General features: G+C 28.6%; 2 protein-coding genes across 2 annotated transcripts; one reads left to right on the top strand and one right to left on the bottom strand.

Moving 5' to 3' along the window:
• Nucleotides 1–903: 903 nt before the first annotated feature.
• LOC119682092 (protein king tubby) lies at nucleotides 904–3,921 on the bottom strand. Its single transcript, XM_038095440.1, has 5 exons — nucleotides 3,687–3,921; nucleotides 2,624–3,109; nucleotides 2,369–2,559; nucleotides 2,158–2,295; nucleotides 904–2,092 (listed from the first exon to the last, which is right to left on the bottom strand). The coding sequence occupies exons 1-5, from the start codon at nucleotides 3,916–3,918 to the stop codon at nucleotides 1,823–1,825; spliced, it is 1,317 nt and encodes a 438-aa protein (XP_037951368.1). The 5' UTR covers nucleotides 3,919–3,921; the 3' UTR covers nucleotides 904–1,822.
• Nucleotides 3,922–7,038: 3,117 nt separating this feature from the next.
• Nucleotides 7,039–9,342, top strand: LOC119682090 (glycerophosphocholine phosphodiesterase GPCPD1). The gene has a single exon (XM_038095439.1). The coding sequence runs from the start codon at nucleotides 7,259–7,261 to the stop codon at nucleotides 9,293–9,295; it is 2,037 nt and encodes a 678-aa protein (XP_037951367.1). The 5' UTR covers nucleotides 7,039–7,258; the 3' UTR covers nucleotides 9,296–9,342.
• The last annotated feature ends 11,638 nt before the right edge of the window (nucleotides 9,343–20,980 follow it).

Raw genomic sequence — 20,980 nt, 5'->3', positions numbered from 1 at the left:
TAATGCGAATCTGACGTAGAATGTTCTCAACGAACATGGACTTAATGACAATATATGCAACTCTTGTTCTATCTTGTTGATATCTTTTGGATTTACAAAGAGTTTGTGTTCTGCTCGTCATTACCAATGGTTCTATGGTTAAAACTTACTGTTGGACATATTCAAATGTATGAATCTTCTCCCTTAGGTTTATATAGAAATCTGATTCTTAGAGACGCATAAACTTAAAATGCTTGTGAAGGGACCCCAAAATGTGTAGTTAAGCCCACAAGTACAACTGCAGCTGAATAGGGTCAACTTAAGTAACAATACTCAGTCTACAACTAGTTATTTTAGACAGAGGCGGTACCAAATTGCAATATAGTTTAATCCAATACTGAACGGATCGCACTATGTAGAGGTAAGTCTTTGATTAATAGAGCTAAGTAGAGGAATGAATACAATCTATAAGTAAGGCAATGCCCAAATGCAGTGCAGTTAGGGCCACTGATGTTGCATTATTTGAAGTTATTTGAAATAGATTCTTTATAACATGACTTCTGATAGTATTTTAAGATATTGAAATTAATATACAAGAGTTTCACATTTAGTAGTAAATATTTATTTCAAATAGTTAATAAATAAATTTATAAATAAATGGTTTCTTATTAATAAAAATGTTTTAAATTTTTGCAATAATTTGAAAAACACCAGTTTTTTACATTTAAATTGTTATGTTCTAGTATTTGTTTTTAATTTAAATTCGTATTTATAAAAATATGTCTTTTGAGCTCGATTAATTTCCAGAGTACTTTTTTTTAACAATTTTGATGTTCATTTAAGATGTGTCATTTACATTGATAAGAAAATCTATGTATGTATTATATATGTAAGTAAGAATATATGTATATATATGCCAAATATATGCATTTATATATTTATACATAAATATACAATATATATATTATATACAATAAGGTGTACGTACATACTCATATATTTAGTGTTAACAGTTTTCCAAAATCGGTGAGAATGAGAGATACCCGTAAATTTCTTGATATATTTTCTGATACTTATGCTAATTTGACTAGAAGTGCTAATTTTTATGAATATAAACAAATAGAATAGAATAAAAAAGAATCTCTTATTTTAACAAAGCCTTTTAAAAATCAGACTTACTACTATAAAACTCTAACATCTTTCTTGGCTCTTACATGTACTATTAATAAGGCTCATGATCCTTCATTTGGTATGGGAAAGGAATAATCTTAAAATCATTTGCGATTTAAATTGTAAAAATGCAAACATTATTAAAATTGAAGATAATTTAATAGTTATATTATTACATATTCTTCTAACTGAACTATGAACTAGTTCAATTCATGGGATATATAGTATATGTATTACAATCAGTATTATAGGAAAAAATCTAAAACTGCTGCTGAAACTGTTTGTGTTTCTTTATATTGCAAAATAAGAAGACGAAGAGATTTTTATTATAGTTCTAAAAATTTTATAGTAAACAGTTCAATAGTAAATATTGAATTTTTGTATCATCACTAAAGGGGTGTTCACGATATCATATAACGAGGTCGGCAACAGAGTAACATTGTAAAACTCCAAATATATGTAACATACGAGCTCGTTACCTGATATCGTGAATACCATTTATATTTGTCTTCTTCTATTCTTTATTTTATATTCATGTTTCGAGTATATGTATATGTAAATTATAGCAAATCAAGATTAAGGCAACAATTTTGTTTTACTTCTTACGAGTACATCTGCGCAGAATTTAGAAGCTAAATCTGCTTTAAGAAATTAGTTAACTTTGAGAAATATTCTATTCACAAGCAATTTTGCCATCAAAACTACTTAATGCAATTGCAAAGGCTTGCAATGCACACAAAGGATAACGATAGTCCATGGTAAATACATCTTCAGAAGTCCGTCCAAATTGCATTACTATATACTCAGGATCAGAATCGTGAACAAGCTGAAAGTTCTTCACTGAAGCTTGCGTCACTCTACCATGAAAATTAAGTACATAAGACTGTGTCTCATCATTCCAGACAGGTGTTTTGTTATGTAATTCAACAATTGTGTCCATATTCTGAAAGCAATATGTAGTGTCTTTAATAAATTGCTATCATGCATAAATAATAAATATTATCGTACCTTCACTTTCCATAAATCTAATATGCCTTGTTGTTTTGGATCTGCTGAACTAATTTTGACACGTTGATCATCTTCAGTCATACCAGGTAATATAACAGTCATATTTCGCGGTCCTTTAAAACCCAGTATATTTGTATCCTAATGAAAAAAATATATATAAAAATATGTATAACTAATATACATAATATAATTTTTCTTTAAATTGACTTACATAAATAACAACTGCCAGGTCTAAACGTGGGTTTTCTGCACTCTCCTTGCTACCATTGTCGTATACGGAAAATGTTGTGCCCAATACATTCGACCGTAATTTACCACAAAAACCATCTGCATTACGTGACAAGTCTGTTGGATCACAACTTATGATATAGTTTGAGGTTTTACTCTTCTTACGTTTGCGTCCTTGTAATATTTAGAAAACATGGTTTATAAGATCTTTTAACACAATATATATTTCTATTCTTACCTCCTAATAGGAATATCTTTTTGCCGTAATCGCGTTCTAAATGTAAATAATATATAGGAAATAAACCTCGATCCATTCCTTTACGATCTCGAGTTATACGGCATTTAAAGAGCACACCTTGCGCTGCTGGCTGTATAACAAATTGATCAATGTTACCTATTACATCGCCTTCTGGTTCAGCGTTTTCTAAACTATTTCCAGAAAGTGATACTGTGGACTGTGCTTGGGTTGAGTTTGTGGCAGAAGTTGAGTTATTTTTTGCTGAGTTAACTGGCATTATTGGAGCACCTGTTGAGTTTGCTGATACAATATTGCGATTTTTAATGTCATCTTCATCTAGTTGATCGCTGAAGGACTGTTGACGTCCACGTTGACGTTGGTTTGATGAATCTGAGTTAGTGTTGTTATGTTGTACATCATTTCTACCATACACAGGGCTGCTTTCATCATCTTCTAGATCGTGCGTGGAGAGCTCTTCTATTATATCTTTTACAAAAAATATAAAAATGAATTTTAAAATAATCACAATCATGATAAGCAATAAGTTTCATTGTTTAGTTGATACATATATATTCTAAGTTCAATATCTATAGAATAATAATAATGTTTCTAAGGTCAATAATCGTATATGTCATACATTTGGTCTAATATTTATCCTTTATCTATATAATGAAAATATCTATATATCTGTTTTATTTCTTTATATATATAATATTCATTTTTTAATATTTTTAGTATAAAAATAAATGAATAAAGCATACTTCAGAAGTACAATGAAATGTCGTCTTTCAAGATATATTTTTGAATAAAGTTCTCAGATAACAAAATTTATTAAAATTCACTTGAAGATGAGATATTATGTATATAATTTTTAGGTACTGACATATCTGCATTTATTATTTGATAAAAAAAAATAGTGTTAAAATATGTTTCTTCTTAAATTAAAGTACAATTTAATATTTTATATCACTAAAAATATTAAAAAGAACAAGTAGAGAAAACGAAATAATTAAAGAGTAATCAGGAGTAATTCCTAGCTTTTATATTTCATATAAAAGTTTACCTTCATCATGACTTCCGCTTCCAGAACGTAAACCATTTAAATTTGTTTTACTCGGCACTTGTGTTAATATCTGATCAGGATTATTTGGCGAGCTAATAAATTGCATTGGTCCATCATAGGCATATACTTCACGACTGTTAGTACGCATACCAGACATCGGTCGCTGGATTTGTAAGTCGCTGGCTTGTACCATTCCAGGTGACGCACGTTTTTGTCGTATGTAAGCCTCCATCAATTGTCGCTATAAAAAAATTAATTATAGATTGTGTTAAGAAAATAGTTTCTTGAGTTATAATTGGCTTTAAATATAAAATTAATATAAAATTAATTATATTATCTTATATATTACATATAAGTTAACATAATTGAATTTATATGTTGCATCTATGTAATTGTCTTCATATCTAATTAATATATTCATATGCAATATAATTGAATAAGTCCTTATAAAATAGTAAAAAGAAGATATTAAACCTTTGTAACTATAGATGTTATAACCATGGGGGTTTTATAATTACTAAACTGTAAAAAAGTAAAACATACAGGAAGAAATGTTTAAGTCAGTCTTCAGTAGTTGTGCATAAGAATTTGGATTTTAATAAGAATCAATAACATAGCTATGATTGTTGAGGAGAATTGATTGCTATCTTGTAATCAAAGATTGGTAAAAATTATTATATATATGAAAGATTTTAATATTCTTCTATCACTTCTATGACTCTTCTATGAGTAGTGATGAGTTATAACTTCGGGGATGGTTTATTACAATAACTATTATAAAGACTTCTTAAGTATTTATAATAGATCAAATAGCAAATCATAAGTGTCTGTTTTTATGTTCTGTAATCATAGACTATATATCATGGACTATTATCATTCACAACAATGATGAAATAATACGCTTTACCACAACACGGATAATTGTATTAATCCATAGTAATATATTAATTGCCTAAACTGTTATAACATTCTGTTGTAATTAGGTTTCGCAGGAAAAGTGTGTGATATTGTATAAAAAAATAATAAGTTTTTATTAGTACTTATATATATATATAATCAGAAAACATGTGTATTTTTTATATTATCACGTGATTTTTATTAAAAAAAAATACACGTTTTCTAGTGATAACGGTGGTAAGGTAAATGTTACTATAGTAAAAATATTGTATTTATAATACTTTTTTTGAATACTAGCATTTGACTTTGTACTCTCCGCATATTTTTACAATAGCACGTGTTCATACAGAATATAAACGAAATTTTTTAGATATTCAGACCTTAATTAATAACAAGATATGATTTCATTTCATAATATAAGTATTAAAAATTTGTTTAAAGCAGATTATAAGATACATATACAAAAATAAAATTAAAAGACTTTTCTTAAAAATAAATAAAAATAAGGTCATTTACATGCCATACTTTGTAAACATATATATGTACTAGTAGACCTATAGATATACTATCTATTGAAATATTGGTATAAATTAAATAAAATATCAAATAGATTATGAACATATATCTGATAATTAATATATTTTCCATTTATTTTTTTTACGTATATATATTTAACGCAGCGCTAGTTGCATTTGCCTGAATATACAATTAAAGATAGTACTTGTAATTACCGGATTTTTGTATTTCTCTATGCATATATCATTTTCACTTTTATCATGACCGATATTATGATTCCGAATTGAACTAATGACATTCAGAACGCGTGCTGTTGCCATTTCAATTGTTATAAGATGTGACATTCGCAATATTTAATTAAATGTGGGAAATCATTGCAAGCAGTGGTGATATCACTGCGAGGAAGAGATGGATGTGAAGAATAATTGTTCTCCATACCATGTGAGGAAGTGCGGTTTATATGAATTTTCGTTATGTATGTACATCTACATTTCTATATATTGCGAAATAAAATATTTATTATTTAGTTTTTACGAAAACATAATACCAAAAATGTAGGCAATATCGCAGAAATATTTTAACATGTGTGACGCAATTTATGGACTTACCTCTCTTTCATATAATAATAATGACCCTGAAAATTTTGTTGATCATAAATGTGGTAAACATTTGGTCATATATGCCTATTATGGAACACTATACGTGTTTTTTTATGTATAATATATTACATTTGGTAACTTATTATCATGGGACTGTTTTTTGAATACTATCCTAATACAATAAGGAAAAGTGTGAAAAACTGAAAATTTCTTTAAGAATCTAATTATTTCTAGAGATCTATTTAGATATCAAGTAAATATTTATTAAATGCTTGACCTTCTGAAGTAGTTGTTAAATTCTCTTACAGTCTTCTGGATCAAGAAGACACGATAATGTCTCTTATGTTTAAAATCCTTCAAATTACTTAAGATGCTTCAAATGTATCATTAAAGTTTCTAATTGCAGATGATCTTAGTGCAAATATGAAATGCACACTTTAGAGTCTATCTTTTAAAAACGTTACACTTGTAATGTGAATTGGGTTTCAGGTTACGTACGACAACTAATGACGTTTTAAAACACTCGGAAAAGACACGAGAAATGTTATAATTCGATGACTACAACAAAAACTGGATATAGAATAAAGTTTAATTCAGTAATTTAGTGACATAATCGGTAAAATAAACACACATGCAAAGGCTTCTATTAAAAAATGTTGGGGATTCCCGATGCAAGAAAAAATATTTTAATCACTTAAAAAACGAAGAGAAAATTTTATGAAATCAAACCAAATTAAAAATAAATTTTTGAGACACATTATGATTGTAAACCTAGCTAGTTGTGCCTATATATGTACCTATTTATATAGAATTGTAAATCGGTACCATGGGTCTGCTAAGGTAAATTTATCATGTTTGGAAAACTTGAAATATTTTAAACTCTGAAGAAGTCCAAAGGCTGACGCATTACGAATATAGATTAATGTGGTTTTTTTTAATAATTAGTGTAAATTCCAAATATCTCTTAAAGATAAAATAATTATTGACTAGCATATGCTCAAGCTATTGAGCTGAGTCTATTAGATATGGTCGTTGTTTGTAGGGAACTATCTAACTGCATTGCCATGTAATGAGGGTCATTTTTTTTATTTTTTTTGGACTGTCATTTGACAGGTCTTTTGGATCAATAATGAAATTGTGTACAGAGTGTGGGTTCGCCTTTAGCAAATCACACATCCGAATTTTTGTGCGAAGCACATGAAACGGCAGTGACTTTTGTAAAGTCAGACGTGATTGTTGTTTGTTGTTTTTTATTGCACAAATTAAATTGAAAAAATCATAATTTTTATTATTATGTTTCATAAAACAATCGCAAAATTGTATTTTTGCAAAAATTAAACAAAAATAATTACGGTTAATCGTTTAGGGTAAAAGTGTTTATACACGAGCTAATCTCTTTGAACGATAAGTGTGACCATAAATTATCGAGCAAAAATAACTGAGAATTTTTTGTCAATAGTGCCAATTTTGATAAGAAATAAATATCAAATCAATCGAAGAGAATATTTTAGTTGGTAAATAGATTCGAAGCTAGTCAAAACAAAAGTGCTAGTACTAACGATGTTGTTCCTCCAAAAGCTGTTAACAGTAGCCGTCGTGTTCAGCGTATTCGTTACTTTGCCTACAGCCACCAAATGTGATACTTCTTATTATGAAAAGTATCATTCGGCGCGTCGTTTTGTACCGCTTAAGCGTACTTCTCTGCTGCAGTACAACTTCACAGTGACTTTGACGGAGCAATTGGCCAGTTATGAGCGTGTTGCTCTTGTGGGTAGTTTGAAGCAGCTGGGTAGTTGGCAGTCACATTCCGCAGTTCTGTTAAATCGCACACAGGCACATAATGTCTGGAGGGGTGAGGTGCGTCTGCCAGTCAATAGCAGCGTTAGTTACCGTTATTTCATAGCTGCTGTTGAACAGGGAACAGGCGTAGTGCAAATACGTCGTTGGGAGTCTAACATAAATGCGCGTACGTTCAAGACTGCCGTACTGTCGGGAAATCGTACAGATGAGTTTGGTTTAATAGAAGCGGATAAAGGGGCAGAAGTGCGGCGGGGCTGGTTAACAACCGGTAGTAAGATTGTACAGTTCAAATTGTTCCGCAAACCTCTAGACATTATGCAGACTTCGTCAAGTGAACAGTTATATGTTAAAGTACAGCCCATTGAACCGCAGAAATTGACGCCTATTTTGCCAAGTGCACGTGCGAACACAGAATATGTTCGCATGTCATATGGAAACAGTTATTTGCGCGAGCAACCTGAGTTTGGTGTACCTTATAATGATAATGACATTTTAATGTTCCACACGACTTTGACAGAAATGGATAAAGTAGCATATTTGTTGAAGGTTTACGCGACCGATAATCAAGGTCTTGGTTTGGTACGTCTAATTGGCTATCAGTATATTAAGCCACAACAATTACGAAATACGGAGGGCAATTTTACAATTGATTTAATATCGCCAATTTGGTTGTATTCCGTTGGAACTGTGAATATACAATATTTGGTAGTGACACCATTACCATCTCAAACAATTGGACAAGTTAATTTACGTACATCGTTTGTTGATTATTGGCGCAAGAATTGGACACGCTTAGAAATGGGACATCGTGGTTTAGGTAAAAGTCTGAAACAAACTACCAATGCTGCACCTATAATTGAAAACACAGTTGCCTCAATGAAAGCTGCAACAAAATTAGGCGCCGATTTTGTGGAATTTGATGTGCAACTTACCAGTGATTTTGTACCCATTATATGCCATGACTACTCAATATTTGTTTGCATGAATCCGAAGACACCAACTAGCAAGGATGATTTAACTGAAGTGTTGATAAAAGATATCACTTATGACCAGTTGAAAAATTTAAAAACTTATCAGGTTGTTGGCAATAAGATAGTAGAGTATCCAGCGCATAACACTTTGGAACAGGAAGATCAGAGATTATTTCCACTATTTGCAGACTTTTTGACTAAAGTTAACAAATCTGTTGGCTTTGATATTGAGATAAAGTGGCCACAATTGACCTCGTCCGGTACATATGAAAGTATACAAACAATTGATAAAAATCTATATGTGGATCGCATAATCGAAGTAATGTTACAACACGGCTGTGGAAGGTTAAGTTTCTTCACCAGCTTCGATGCTGACATCTGCACACTATTGCGTTACAAACAGAATATGTATCCTGTAATGTTTCTCATGTCCAGCCTGGAAAATAGATTTGCTGATCCACGTTCTGATACAATTTATGAGATTATAAATAATGCACAAGCTTTTGATTTAGCTGGAGTTGTGCCAAACGCAAAAATGATAAAAGAAGATCCAAATTGGATAGAAGTAGCAAAAGCGCAAAACAAGAAAATCGTTTTATGGGGCGATGACATTAAGGATACTGAATCAATTAAATATTTCAAAGGGTTGGATCCAACAGGTATTATATATGATCGTATGGATTTGTGGTTGCCACATAATAAAACTAATGCTTTTGAAATGGAATCGGATTTGCCTGCATTCTTTCAATTACAGTGCGCCCCTATACAATTTAAAACAAATAGTTCACAGATTGATAGTGTATTGAGTAATGTTAATTTCCTCTAATTAATTGTTATAAAAAAAAAATTAAATAAGAGAAACTTTGGTGTTAATTTTTTAATGTAGTGAACGGGTATAGTATTTTTTTTTTTAATAATAACAGATCAAGGTAGTTGATACATTTGCAAGAGAAAGACAAGACAAGATAAGTTTGTATTCAAACAATAATTGCAAAAGGATGCAGATATAGAAGTAGTTAATTCCAGGTGAAATTAGTTTTAAAAATAAATTGCTGTTATTTTAGATATAAGTTTAAAGAATATATGATTAAAAAGAACATTTTTCAAAAGGCGATGTGCTGTGATATCAAGGCAGTCGAAAATTACACAAACTAGATCGATATATATTTACTCATAACTACACATTAGATGTTTTAATGAGATCAGGTGGAGTTCTTTAAAAATTTTGTAAGAAAGGAAACTTAGTCACTTATACCTTATTGACATTTTTAAAGCACCCGTACGAATCTTTAATTAATATTAAAATATTATTATATTTAAATACTAAAAATTGTTAATAGGATAATACCACATTATTTCAGCAAGCTAGAAGTACTTATATATAGATAAATGTGAACCTGTAAGAGTGAGTCTAACTAAGTACTAAAACAATTTAATCCGTGACTCTACTCCTATTCTGTAATGCAGGTCACTTGACTTACATGTTTAATTGGGACTAAATGGTGATAATCTTAATTTATGAACTTACTTTAAGTATCTGATTTGTATTATTTGATTGTATTATTTGTATACTGGGATAAGATATTAATTCTTGATCTTTACGGATCGCTGACGAAAAGTTTCCACAATTCATTTTGAAGAGCTGGGTCCAGTAAAATAAGTGTTGAATGTATATGTTATCAATCTAATTTATTACTTTTCCTTTACTTTCTTGTTTGTCTAGTCCGAAATAGAAAATGTGAATAATCACATAAATAAATGTCTCACTGATTTGTAAGAATTCGTATAAAATATTCCTGTGTTCACATTTGTGGTTTTATGATGATAAGTTTATGTCATAAATATTCTCTAAACTTCTCCACTAATTATTGCTTGTACTTCTGTATAAAATGTTACTCTTACCACAATTAGAAATAGTTTACCTATATTAAGGCGTCCTACTAAACGAATACAATAACTTTTAATACCTGTACTTTTTTCTTATATATTTTATATATTTTAGTTTTACTTGATATGTTCTAAACCCACATTTTTTTAATATCTTTGGATATCGTCCATCGTTCAGATGTTGTACAGCTATACTATATTATTTGTGGAATATTTCACTTTCTATTTTTAAAATGTTAAAATTGATTTTATTTATTTTGCAAAAATTATTGTTTAAAATTATCTGGTACGTTTGTCTAATACCACTTGAAGCTGCTAATGCAATACTACTTATCACAGTCATTCATTTTTCCTTATCATTCTTATAATACTTACCGTAAATAACAGTACGAGTATAAACTAAGCGAAGGTTGGAAGAAAAATATGAAAAATCCAATTTGAGTAAATAATTTTTATCTTCAAATGCAATCTCAAACGCTGCAAACTTTTTGTGGATTGATAAATGCAATTTCCTTAGGTAAATAGTAGGAAGAGGGAAGAATTGCTGAAACTGCAGATTTAATAGCATTACTTAGAGTTGTCGAGTGAAAATAGAAAGAAGATAAATTGTATTGAAGAATTTAATTATTTATTAATTTAATTTCTTCTCAAAGTAGTTTTCGTTTGAAGTCTGCTCTACTGTTCTCTAGTGATGTTTGTCTGATTTATGAGAAAATTGCACTTTGATTTTTCTTCGTTTCAGAAAATTGCAATTATGCTGCGGGAAAAAGTGGTATTCAGTTCAACGAACTGAAAGTATATAATTAAAATCTTAACTTGGCTATCTACTTCAGTTTTCGCTTCATGAAATTCTGTGAAATGGTTTCAGTATCTATGCGATACATAAGAAAGTTTTTTAGAAAAGAGACGAAATTGTTGAAAATTGACAATAAATGTAACAAAAAATAGATAATTTGAGAAGTGTACACTTTATCAGTTTTATTTAGATGAATTTTTTTGAGAACATTTTTTTACAGTTACTCTTTAAGTGAATAATTAAACTTTGAAAAGAATTTGAAAAATAAAACTTATGGACTTTAAAATTGATGAATACCGTTAAGAAGGACAGACGTCTATAATGGCCAAAAGAGCAAGCACTTAAAGGCTACGTAAATAGGTTAATATGATTTTTGACTAATTTATGTAGCGGCAGACAAAACATTATGTTATTATGAGACTACATGATCCTAGTATGTTTTTCAAAATAATTATCCTTTTTGAAGCATATTGTAGCATCCTCAAGTAATCTTGGTTTATAAGCACAAGTTAATGCACCTTCAGGTGATAATAATCAGATGTGGTCATTATTTTTTGATTATATTCTTGATAGGAACAAAGAAGATATTTGAATGTTTCTTCTTAGATCTTCATCAATGACTGTTGTAGACAAATGAATATTGAGATTTCATTTTTCGTATTGAGGGAAGCCTCTGTAACATTATTATGCATAATAATTTCTTCTTTTCTTGAAAGAAGAAGAGTGGTAGTTACTTTCTTGGTCACCTAATCTGGGATCCAGCTTCGCCATACATCGCGGTACAATGGCATTTAAATAGTATGTACCTATAGTCGAATTGTTATCTTATCTTATTTAGATAAGATCTTATTTATCTTATTTAGAAATTTGCGGCGATTGCCAACTGACTTTGCATTTGAAGTTATTGAGTTTTTATGCTTATATAGCTGCTTAGTTGTCAAAGTAATTATCTATAGATGTGGATGCGATCATTTTGCTTTAAAGGAGTTTGCATAGAAGAAACATTGCTTACAATATTGCAGAAATCAGGAAGTCGAAACTGTAAGGTTATTCTTAATACTTTTCAATAAATTTATTTGCTAACAAACATAGGAACATATAAAATCCTATGATATCATTAAATTCATTAGTGAGATTTTTTAATACTAATTATTTAATTAAAATTGTTAACTCTTGAAATAATCAACTGAAAAAGTTATGAATAATAAAAATAAGGTTATAACCACTGGATATGTACATATCTTTCACGCTTGAAGGCGTCGAGAAGTTTATCTCAAATACATTTAAAAAAAAATTATAAATATATATGGAAAAAATTGAATAGATATTTAAATGATATATTTAAATATAACGTTTAGATTCCCATCAATATTTTACATTAAAAGGCGAAAATTGACTAATAAGTACACATATTAGACATAAATATATGAATATTTTTTAAATTAAATTTATTTTACGACAAATATACTTCTAAATCTTTATTATCCTTTTGAAAGAAAACTCATAATATTAATAGCACCTCATTTTAGCATAAACTCAATATGGAAAAAATCTTTCTAAATTTGCATAGAATGGAGTTGAGGTTGAGGTGAGTTTAGGTTAAAAGAAAAAAAAACCGGAACACATAACAAAGTATGTAAAAAGGTTAGATCAACAGGATGGAAAATTCCTTAAGCCCATGAAGCCTATGTGTATTGAAAAGTACACAAAGAAAAGCTCCATAAAATTCAAAGGCTGTTAAGGATGGCAAATGTTTTGTGAATTTCTACACATTCATGTTTAAATTGCTGCTCTGTTAACTTTCTTGTGTGTTTCAATACATTCTTAAGGGTTTCTTTAAGGTTAATAAAGCGATTAAAGAGTCATTTAAGGACAAAAAGGCATAACCGTTTCGGCTGTTAATAGAATCTTACAATTTTTAACAAAATTGAGATATTCATCTTCTTATATATTTTATGAGGTTAAATGTGTTAAGTGCAAACAAATTTCAGAGTTGAAAAGTGTAAAGTCAAGTAGAAAAAACAAAAATAAATCAATTTATATTTTTCCATTAGAATTATAATAGAGATATAAATTTCAGAGTAATTACTAATCGCATGGGGTGGTACGCAGATCTTAGATCAATCATTGAATAATCACGAAGACTATCAGGAATACTCAAATTAGTCAGTGAGATGGGCGGGACTCTGCAAAATCCCCCCAGCTATCAGAGAGTAAAAGTGCCCAGATGCACTAACTCGGAAAAGGCTTAACATAACATAAATTTTAGTCTAAAAAATTGAGTTTAAGAAAACTTGACCGTAGTTGAGTTCTTGGACTTGTGAGAAAAAACGATGACCCATACAGAATTAGCTAGAACAATGAGCTGTACCAACTGATGAAAGTAGAGTAAGTTCGTTTGGTCATATCATAACATACGAGTATATATCATTTCTATCAGCAACTCACCAAGAAAGAGTAGGAGAAGAATAATAGAATTGCAAAGAAAAAAGAAACGACTGTGAATGGCTGTTATTCTGCAGACTTCGGCCATTTAAAGATTGTTAACCCAAGAATAATGATTAAGAATGTCAAGCAGACTTAAATAGTGTAGATAAAGCTATGAACTTCTAGAAGTTAGTTAAAAATAAGTGAAATAGTTTAGATTGAGAATAGTTACTCGGATAAGTAACAAATTTTTTATAAACATTAAACTAAAATATATCGACTTGATATGCGAATTAAGGTTGACATCATATCATATTCCAAGTTTAATTAAGATAGATTTTCAATATACGTGTTAACCGAGCTATAAAGCACTATAAAGCAATTATTTAGAAACTTAAATTGAATACATATAACTGTACAATCTAATTTATCTTCAATGTTAAACAGGATGCATGATCTTTAGAATCGTATTAAAGAAGTTTTTTTTAAACATCTACAGTAACTCAACGTACTGTTCGAAAGCAACGGCTGGCTACTTTCAATTTTCATCAAAACCCTTGGGATGAATTAAATAGAGTGTTGAAGTCCTATAAGAAAATGAATGACATCAAATTTGTTACATGTTGAGAACGTTTGGCATAAAGTGCTTCATGTGCAAGGCATCATACGTGACTGTAATTTGGAACGTTGTGTGACTGTAGGAAAATTTGTAAAATATGGCAGCACATTAAGTAAAGTTAAGAGGTTACTTTGTAAGTGTTAATACAGATTGTCAATTATGACACAAATACACATTCACCGACGAGTGTAGTTCACTTGTGGAAGACATACATACAAATGGGAATCGAGAGGACATATTGCATGCAAAGGACTTCTTGCCGTGTAAAGTTTTGTTATTCATAAAGCGAATAAATTGATTCAAGTTGTCGGCTGAGCGAATGCGTATGTAAAAAGGATATTAAAATAAGAGATAAGTAGATGTGTTGTGAAAAATTGCAAGAAAATAATTTTTATTTGTTGTAAAATGTTAAGAGATTTAATAAAAATAAAATTATATTATATGTTATTTAATTATTGATTAAATAATGAAAGACTATATTAGTGAATCAGTTCAATTAAAAATTGAAGTAACTATACATTGTCAGGAAGCCGTTTTGTTGTTTCGACCTTTTTAAAGGACATAAAACATTTATAAAAAAATTAAAAAGTATAAATATTGTGAACAATTATTTGTTAATTTATTAGGCAATATTTCCAAAAACGTCAAAATTGTTAAAAAGGCACATTTACGCTTTGGTAATTACATCCGGTTTATTGCCAAAAGTTGGTTTTTTCTGTCTTTCTTTTCAGTTCAAATTCAAACTCAAACAATTAAAGAAGAATTTTAAAGTTTAAAGAAAAGTATTTCAATGTGTTATGACTTTTCAAAGCTTTTTGGTCAAAAATATATATAAATTTATTATATACATACACATAAATTTTTAAAACCTGGTGCAACGAAACTTATATACATTATATCATTCAGCAAATCAAATGTAATCATTCTAGTTTATTTTACTGACTTTATTAACAAGTAGTAGATTTTAAAACAAAATATAGAAAAATTGTTACTTTCACCAAACGTTTATAAAAAAATTAATAAAAATATGATTTTATTATTATTATTTTAAAGATATGAAAAGACTAGAAAAAGACTAGAAAATTAACTATATACTAAAAATATTATAAAAATTTGACAGGACACGAGTTTGATTCGTGGTAATTGCAGTCTCAAAAAAAAATATCATTTACAAATAATTAAATACAAGAATTATTTCCAAGATCATTGATAATGGGTATTTGACAATATTCGAAACAGTTGTATGGTCCACCAAAAATTGGATTAATTAAAATAATTTATTAATTAAAAGAAAATTTGTTGTTGTAGTTTACTAGTTTTCGAAAAACCTCTTTAAAAATTTTATAAAATTATGCTCATTATTTCTTCGGTCAATTAGTAAAAGGTCAACATCCTAGATATAAACACTTATCTATGGAAAAAGTGTAGTAAGAAAAAAAAAATGTACAAGTGAGATAATGCTGAATGTTTTTGAAAAAGAAATGCATCAAATTTAAAAATTTTAAAAGATTTAAAATATAAAAGATAAAGATAAAATTTTAATTTTGAAGAACATTTTATTGAATGTCAAGAGGAAAAATATAATAACTGTAGTCTTCAAGTATATGTGATTTTTGTATATATAGTATATATATTTCTAATAGTTTTATTTAAATCAGTAAATATACATCTTTTTCATTTCGTGTTCCAATGCAAAGTGCAAACCAAAAAAATCCTTTTTCACTTAGTCGTTAGAGCGAGGAATTGTTTTCATACCTGTAAAGAAACAAATACGTAAGTTAATGCATATTATATAAATTCAAAAATATTTTTTTTATTTTATAGATCAATTTAAATAGCTTTTGTGGAACAACTGTACAAACATAAAAAGTAATTTTCGCAAGCACACAATTTCAGATGGATCAAAGGTAGAACCACTGAAGCGCATATAATTTGAATGTCTGTCTGCATACTGATGCGCGTCGTAGGAAAACGGGAAGTACCCATGCAAATAATCAGGATAACGTAGAGTGATGATGGTGTAAACAATTTTTTTCGGTACCGTTTTTGTGTAAAAAGTAATAAGGGATACTTATAAATTACTGAAAGTTTTATTAAGAATGATGGAGGAGAAGTAGTGAATAGTCTGTGCTTCATTTATAAAATTATGCAAAAACTGAGTGCAAAAAAATAGTGGTTTTTCCTTCAAATATCTTTTGCTATAAAATTATTCAGCATTTTGTTAAGTATTCACGCGGTTCGCTTTAATTTTACTTTCATGAATTATTCTAAAAAGGTCCGATATCTCGAGCATACTGACAATTGGTATTAAAACAAAAAATAATTAATAAACGCTAAAAGTAAAAGAAATTTTTCTTTTATATTAATTGTCAATAGTGAAAAATAAATCACAAATATAAAAAATATTAACAAAATCTTTGGATTCAATACTACGTTTTATATCTCAAAATTTTGTCCATTTCAGTGTCCTTAAGTACCATAAAAACCAGTAGATATATGTAATATAATATATATCTAGGGTAATACTTTTTTATTTTTTACAATATTTAAATACCCTTCGGTAATGAATATTCGTAAAGGAATTCGATGCATTTATAACCTGAGAAAGTATTTTTTTCGAGGGTGATTAATGAGTTACCATGCGCAGTTCACTCTTGGTTTAACTCCCACTCAGTAAAGATAGCAACTGCTACTTCACTTTGACATCCATAAAAATTGAAATTTCGTATAAAATCTGCTTGCCTGCAGGAGCATTTAATTGTCTTAATTGGATTGAAATTGATGAATATTTTGGAGCCATTCTGTATGTACTTTTCATTAAGAATAATTAAAAGAAATGTTTTCGTAAATGTAGACAAAATTAGAAGATATTTTCGATTATTTATTTTGTCAGTATTGAAACATAATATGATGTATACAATCTTATTGCAATTTTAACGAACAAGAAGGAAACTCAAATATTAAGAATTTCAATTTATTGCACTGATTTTTTCGTCTTGTCCTAATATTTGTTAAAAGTCATCATGAAAATTTATCTTCTATTATTAATAATTTGCAATCATTCCAATTTGACGATTCCATCAGGTTTTAAGTGAGAAAGCGAAAAATATATTTATTCAATGAAAAAATGTGGGCCATATTATATTTACATTGACTATGGTTGGTTGATATTAATGCCGGCAGAGGATTCTATTCTTTTAAGTTTCTTCGATATTTAAAGTAATTATGGTTGTTAGGCCTGGGCATTCACATTGTTAGTGTTTTGTGGTTCCTTCTTTAAAGTTTTTCTTGGACTTCTGCATTTGTGGTTAAAAGGAATGCCAAATTTTTAGGTAAGTATACATACTTATCAGTAAACTGGTGCTTATGTTAGAGTAAATTTTTGTCTTTTCTAAAACCAATTGATCTAATAGCAAAAGTTTTATATTGGAAAATTTTGAACAAACATGGAAGGTGGAGGATTTCTTTTTCTAGGCGCTAAGAAGATTTTTGCGCCCACACCACATACCATGATAACATGGTTATCATATTTGGGTTGCTAAATGTTTTTTTTCTATTTGTGTCTCGATGAAAATAGTCAGGTTATATGGTTATATATAGTCAGCATCGACTCTATTATAGTTTGTCATCACATACTTCTGTTACTGTGTAATTCTATCGGCTTGATATAAATCGCAGTGTGTATTCATATGTAATATTCGGGATGACTCGGGAACATAAGTTAAGGAAAACGTTTATAATATATGACAAACCATTTACTTAAATTTTGCAATATAAAATAATAACCAATTAATAAAATGAAGTTATAGATAGGTAGCTTGAAATGGTGGCCTTGTTTCCAAAAGCCCACTTGAGCTCAAATAATGGCCCATTGTAGTACCACAGGAATAGCATTGGTACGCACATAGATTTAAATCAGTATACAGCCAACGCCGAAAAAGGTAACGACTCCCCTATTAGGTACAGGAAAACCAACCTGATACTTCTATAAACTAGGGCAGGTCCTTTACAAATGAAGTGATATCTCTTTTCTCAAAAATTTTGTTCAAATATTGCTAGGAACCAATTATGCAATTTTACAATAAATTTTAATATCGTTTTGTTGAATTTCATTGGATATAAGCTAATCACATTTATTTAGTGATACCTGAATATTTGCCATTTGTGTGTATAATAGAATATTATTTATTTAATATTTAATATCAAATTCAAGCAGATAAAATTGAATACCAAAAACGTTAACAAGTTCCCTATTTTATTAAAGTTCCTAGATAAGGATTTTTATAATAATTTATATATTAAGCTGAGATTATTTTTAATACAAATACAGAATATTTAATCAGTTAAAGACATAATTTCCAGTAAATATTTGTACAATGTATGCTATTCCACATTATTGCATTAATATTGACTAGCATATCAAGGACGATAAAATACTGGCAATATGGCAGCCTAGAAGATAACAACAATAACAATGAAAACTTAAGTACAAAATGTGTGTACTTAAACTTGCAGAGGAAATTGAATACAAAAACCTATCAGAGCTCTATATTATCATAAAAAACAAAACGTTTATTTTTTTTATATATAAAATCAAAAAAATATTATTCACTTTAAGTTTTACAACTGAAAATTTATTAACTACTGCTGCGAATTTAGTTTGAATTGTTTTATCGATATATTTTTTTATGATATTTCTAGTAACACTTGCATATCCTAGCTACCTGCATTTCCGTGACTTCGTTCAATTGCGCCACGTTTCCTTGGCAATATGCTGTGTTTAATGTACGTTGAATTAAAAAAAATTAAAATAACTGAGCTGTTTTGTTTTCCAATAGTTTTTGATATTAAAATTTTTTTTTCATTTAAGAAACTTGGCAGTGTCCTTGATGTTAGTTGCTGCGGCAAATGTCATTTTCTTCTTGAAGCTTTTCTATGCTGCAATAGTTTTTATGCACTTCGTTACACTCGATATCACCAATTGATATGATTTTTTAACATATTTTCAAATCCATATAATTGAAATCGAGTATAACAGTTATGCTGCTGTGCAGGATAAGAGATAATTTCGCTTTTCTTACAAATGAAATTTGTGCAACGTTGCGTATGAGCGACATTTTGAGCAGAAAATATAATTTGGATTTGGTTTTTATTGCATGCAGTTATATTGAAGTAGCAATAATAGAAATAGTAAAGTTAATTTTTATTGAAGTATTTAACTATATTATTTTTTTTCTTTGAATGGTACAATTCAATTGCTTATACATATGTCTTAAGTTAAGATTAACGTTATTTTTGTGATAATAATTTTTAATTTGTAATTGATTTTCAGTGAGAGGAATTTTGTAGTTTTGTTCGTAAAACGATTTATGTTCCTTTGTAAAGGCTTGGCTTTTATCAAAAATTTTTTGAAGAATTATCCTTCCATTTTTTGTTCTATACAAATTGTTGATATGCGCATATAGTATAATACGCGCATGACATGACCCAAATATCTAACTGTCAGGACGTTTATGTAATGTGTAATGGAGTGATGCAAGCTTTTGTTTTTTATTTATTTATTGCTTGAACATTTCATAAAGAATATATGAAGTAACGATAATGGTGATTATTTTCTTCAAACTTGAAGTGCAGCGTTTTTCAACATCTGTGTTTGCATAAACCAGAAATATTCTAGCATAAGGGAATAAGACTGTTGAGAGTTCAAGATTTTAAGCATTTTATTATACGGCAAAATTTTGAAATTTGAAATTTTTTAATCCTAATTGAATTGAATATAATGAATCTGCTACTAATACTACTATCTGCTATTAAATATTTAATGTCACACTCTTTAAAAAATTTTTATTTCTTCATATATATTTCAAAAACATTTTTGTTTATTTTTCCAATGTTTTAATAAAATTTAATGTTTAAAAATGTTATCCAACGAATTTTTTTGAATTAATGAGACAAATTTTAAAATACACATTTCAGCAGTAACTGCATTTGTATGCGATATCATGCAGATATTTCGAAACGTGCCATGGCTTAGAGTTGGTCAACATTTGCATATGGGAGCGTTTGTATGCATATTTCCTTCATAATTGCAAACATTTTGGCTTAGAAGGATTTTTTTCAGATAAATGTGTGTACTTTAATTGCTTTATTAGCCTCTTATTTTATTGAAAATATTGCAATATTTAAATAAAAAAGTTTTTATGCTTACTAATGATTATACAAATATTAATATTTATATACATAAGCTTTAATATATGTGAGTATATTCATTTTTATATAAGCTGTATGAAATAATTTAAAATTAATTGCAATAATTTATATTGTGAGATAAAAAATTAAGCTTAACTGAAATTCCTATTAAATTTATTGATTCATTATCCTATATTAATCTTATTAAAATATTATCTGCAAATTTCATTCCTAAAAGCATAAAAAATGAGCATCACTTTCCAATATAGACAATTTATATAGTTTAAATAAATTTAAATTTATATTTAAAAATATATCCTTAATTAAACTTATTAATTGTCACTCAATTCACTGGCGCTGCAGTTCAGTTAATGATAAGTGAAAATATATAATTTCTCTTAATGAAATTATGTAAGTGTTAAGCCGCATTAATTAATCGAATATAAGAGAAATTTTAAAAACAAAAATGTATATATATTGTTAAACTAATTAAGTATTGTTATTGCTTCTGTATTAATTCATATTTCAAATTTATTTAAAAAATTTTATCAAATTTAAAAATGGTTGAAATAAAAATGCTCGGTTTGGTACAT

The sequence above is a fragment of the Teleopsis dalmanni genome, chromosome 2 (genome assembly GCF_002237135.1).
Source record: "Teleopsis dalmanni isolate 2A chromosome 2, ASM223713v2, whole genome shotgun sequence".
Taxonomy (NCBI): domain Eukaryota; kingdom Metazoa; phylum Arthropoda; class Insecta; order Diptera; family Diopsidae; genus Teleopsis; species Teleopsis dalmanni.
The sequence above is the reverse complement of the archived record's forward strand: the minus strand, read 5'-3'. Positions and strand labels throughout refer to the sequence as shown.

Coding starts and splice junctions, on each gene's coding strand:
- LOC119682090 (XM_038095439.1), top strand. CDS start 7,259: ATGTTGTTCCTCCAAAAGCTGTTAACAGTAGCCGTCGTGTTCAGCGTA.
- LOC119682092 (XM_038095440.1), bottom strand. CDS start 3,918: ATGGAGGCTTACATACGACAAAAACGTGCGTCACCTGGAATGGTACAA. Junction 2,560..2,623: donor AAAGATATTCCTATTAGGAG/GTAAGAATAGAA, acceptor AAATATTACAAG/GACGCAAACGTAAGAAGAGT. Junction 2,296..2,368: donor ACCTGGCAGTTGTTATTTAT/GTAAGTCAATTT, acceptor TTTTTTCATTAG/GATACAAATATACTGGGTTT.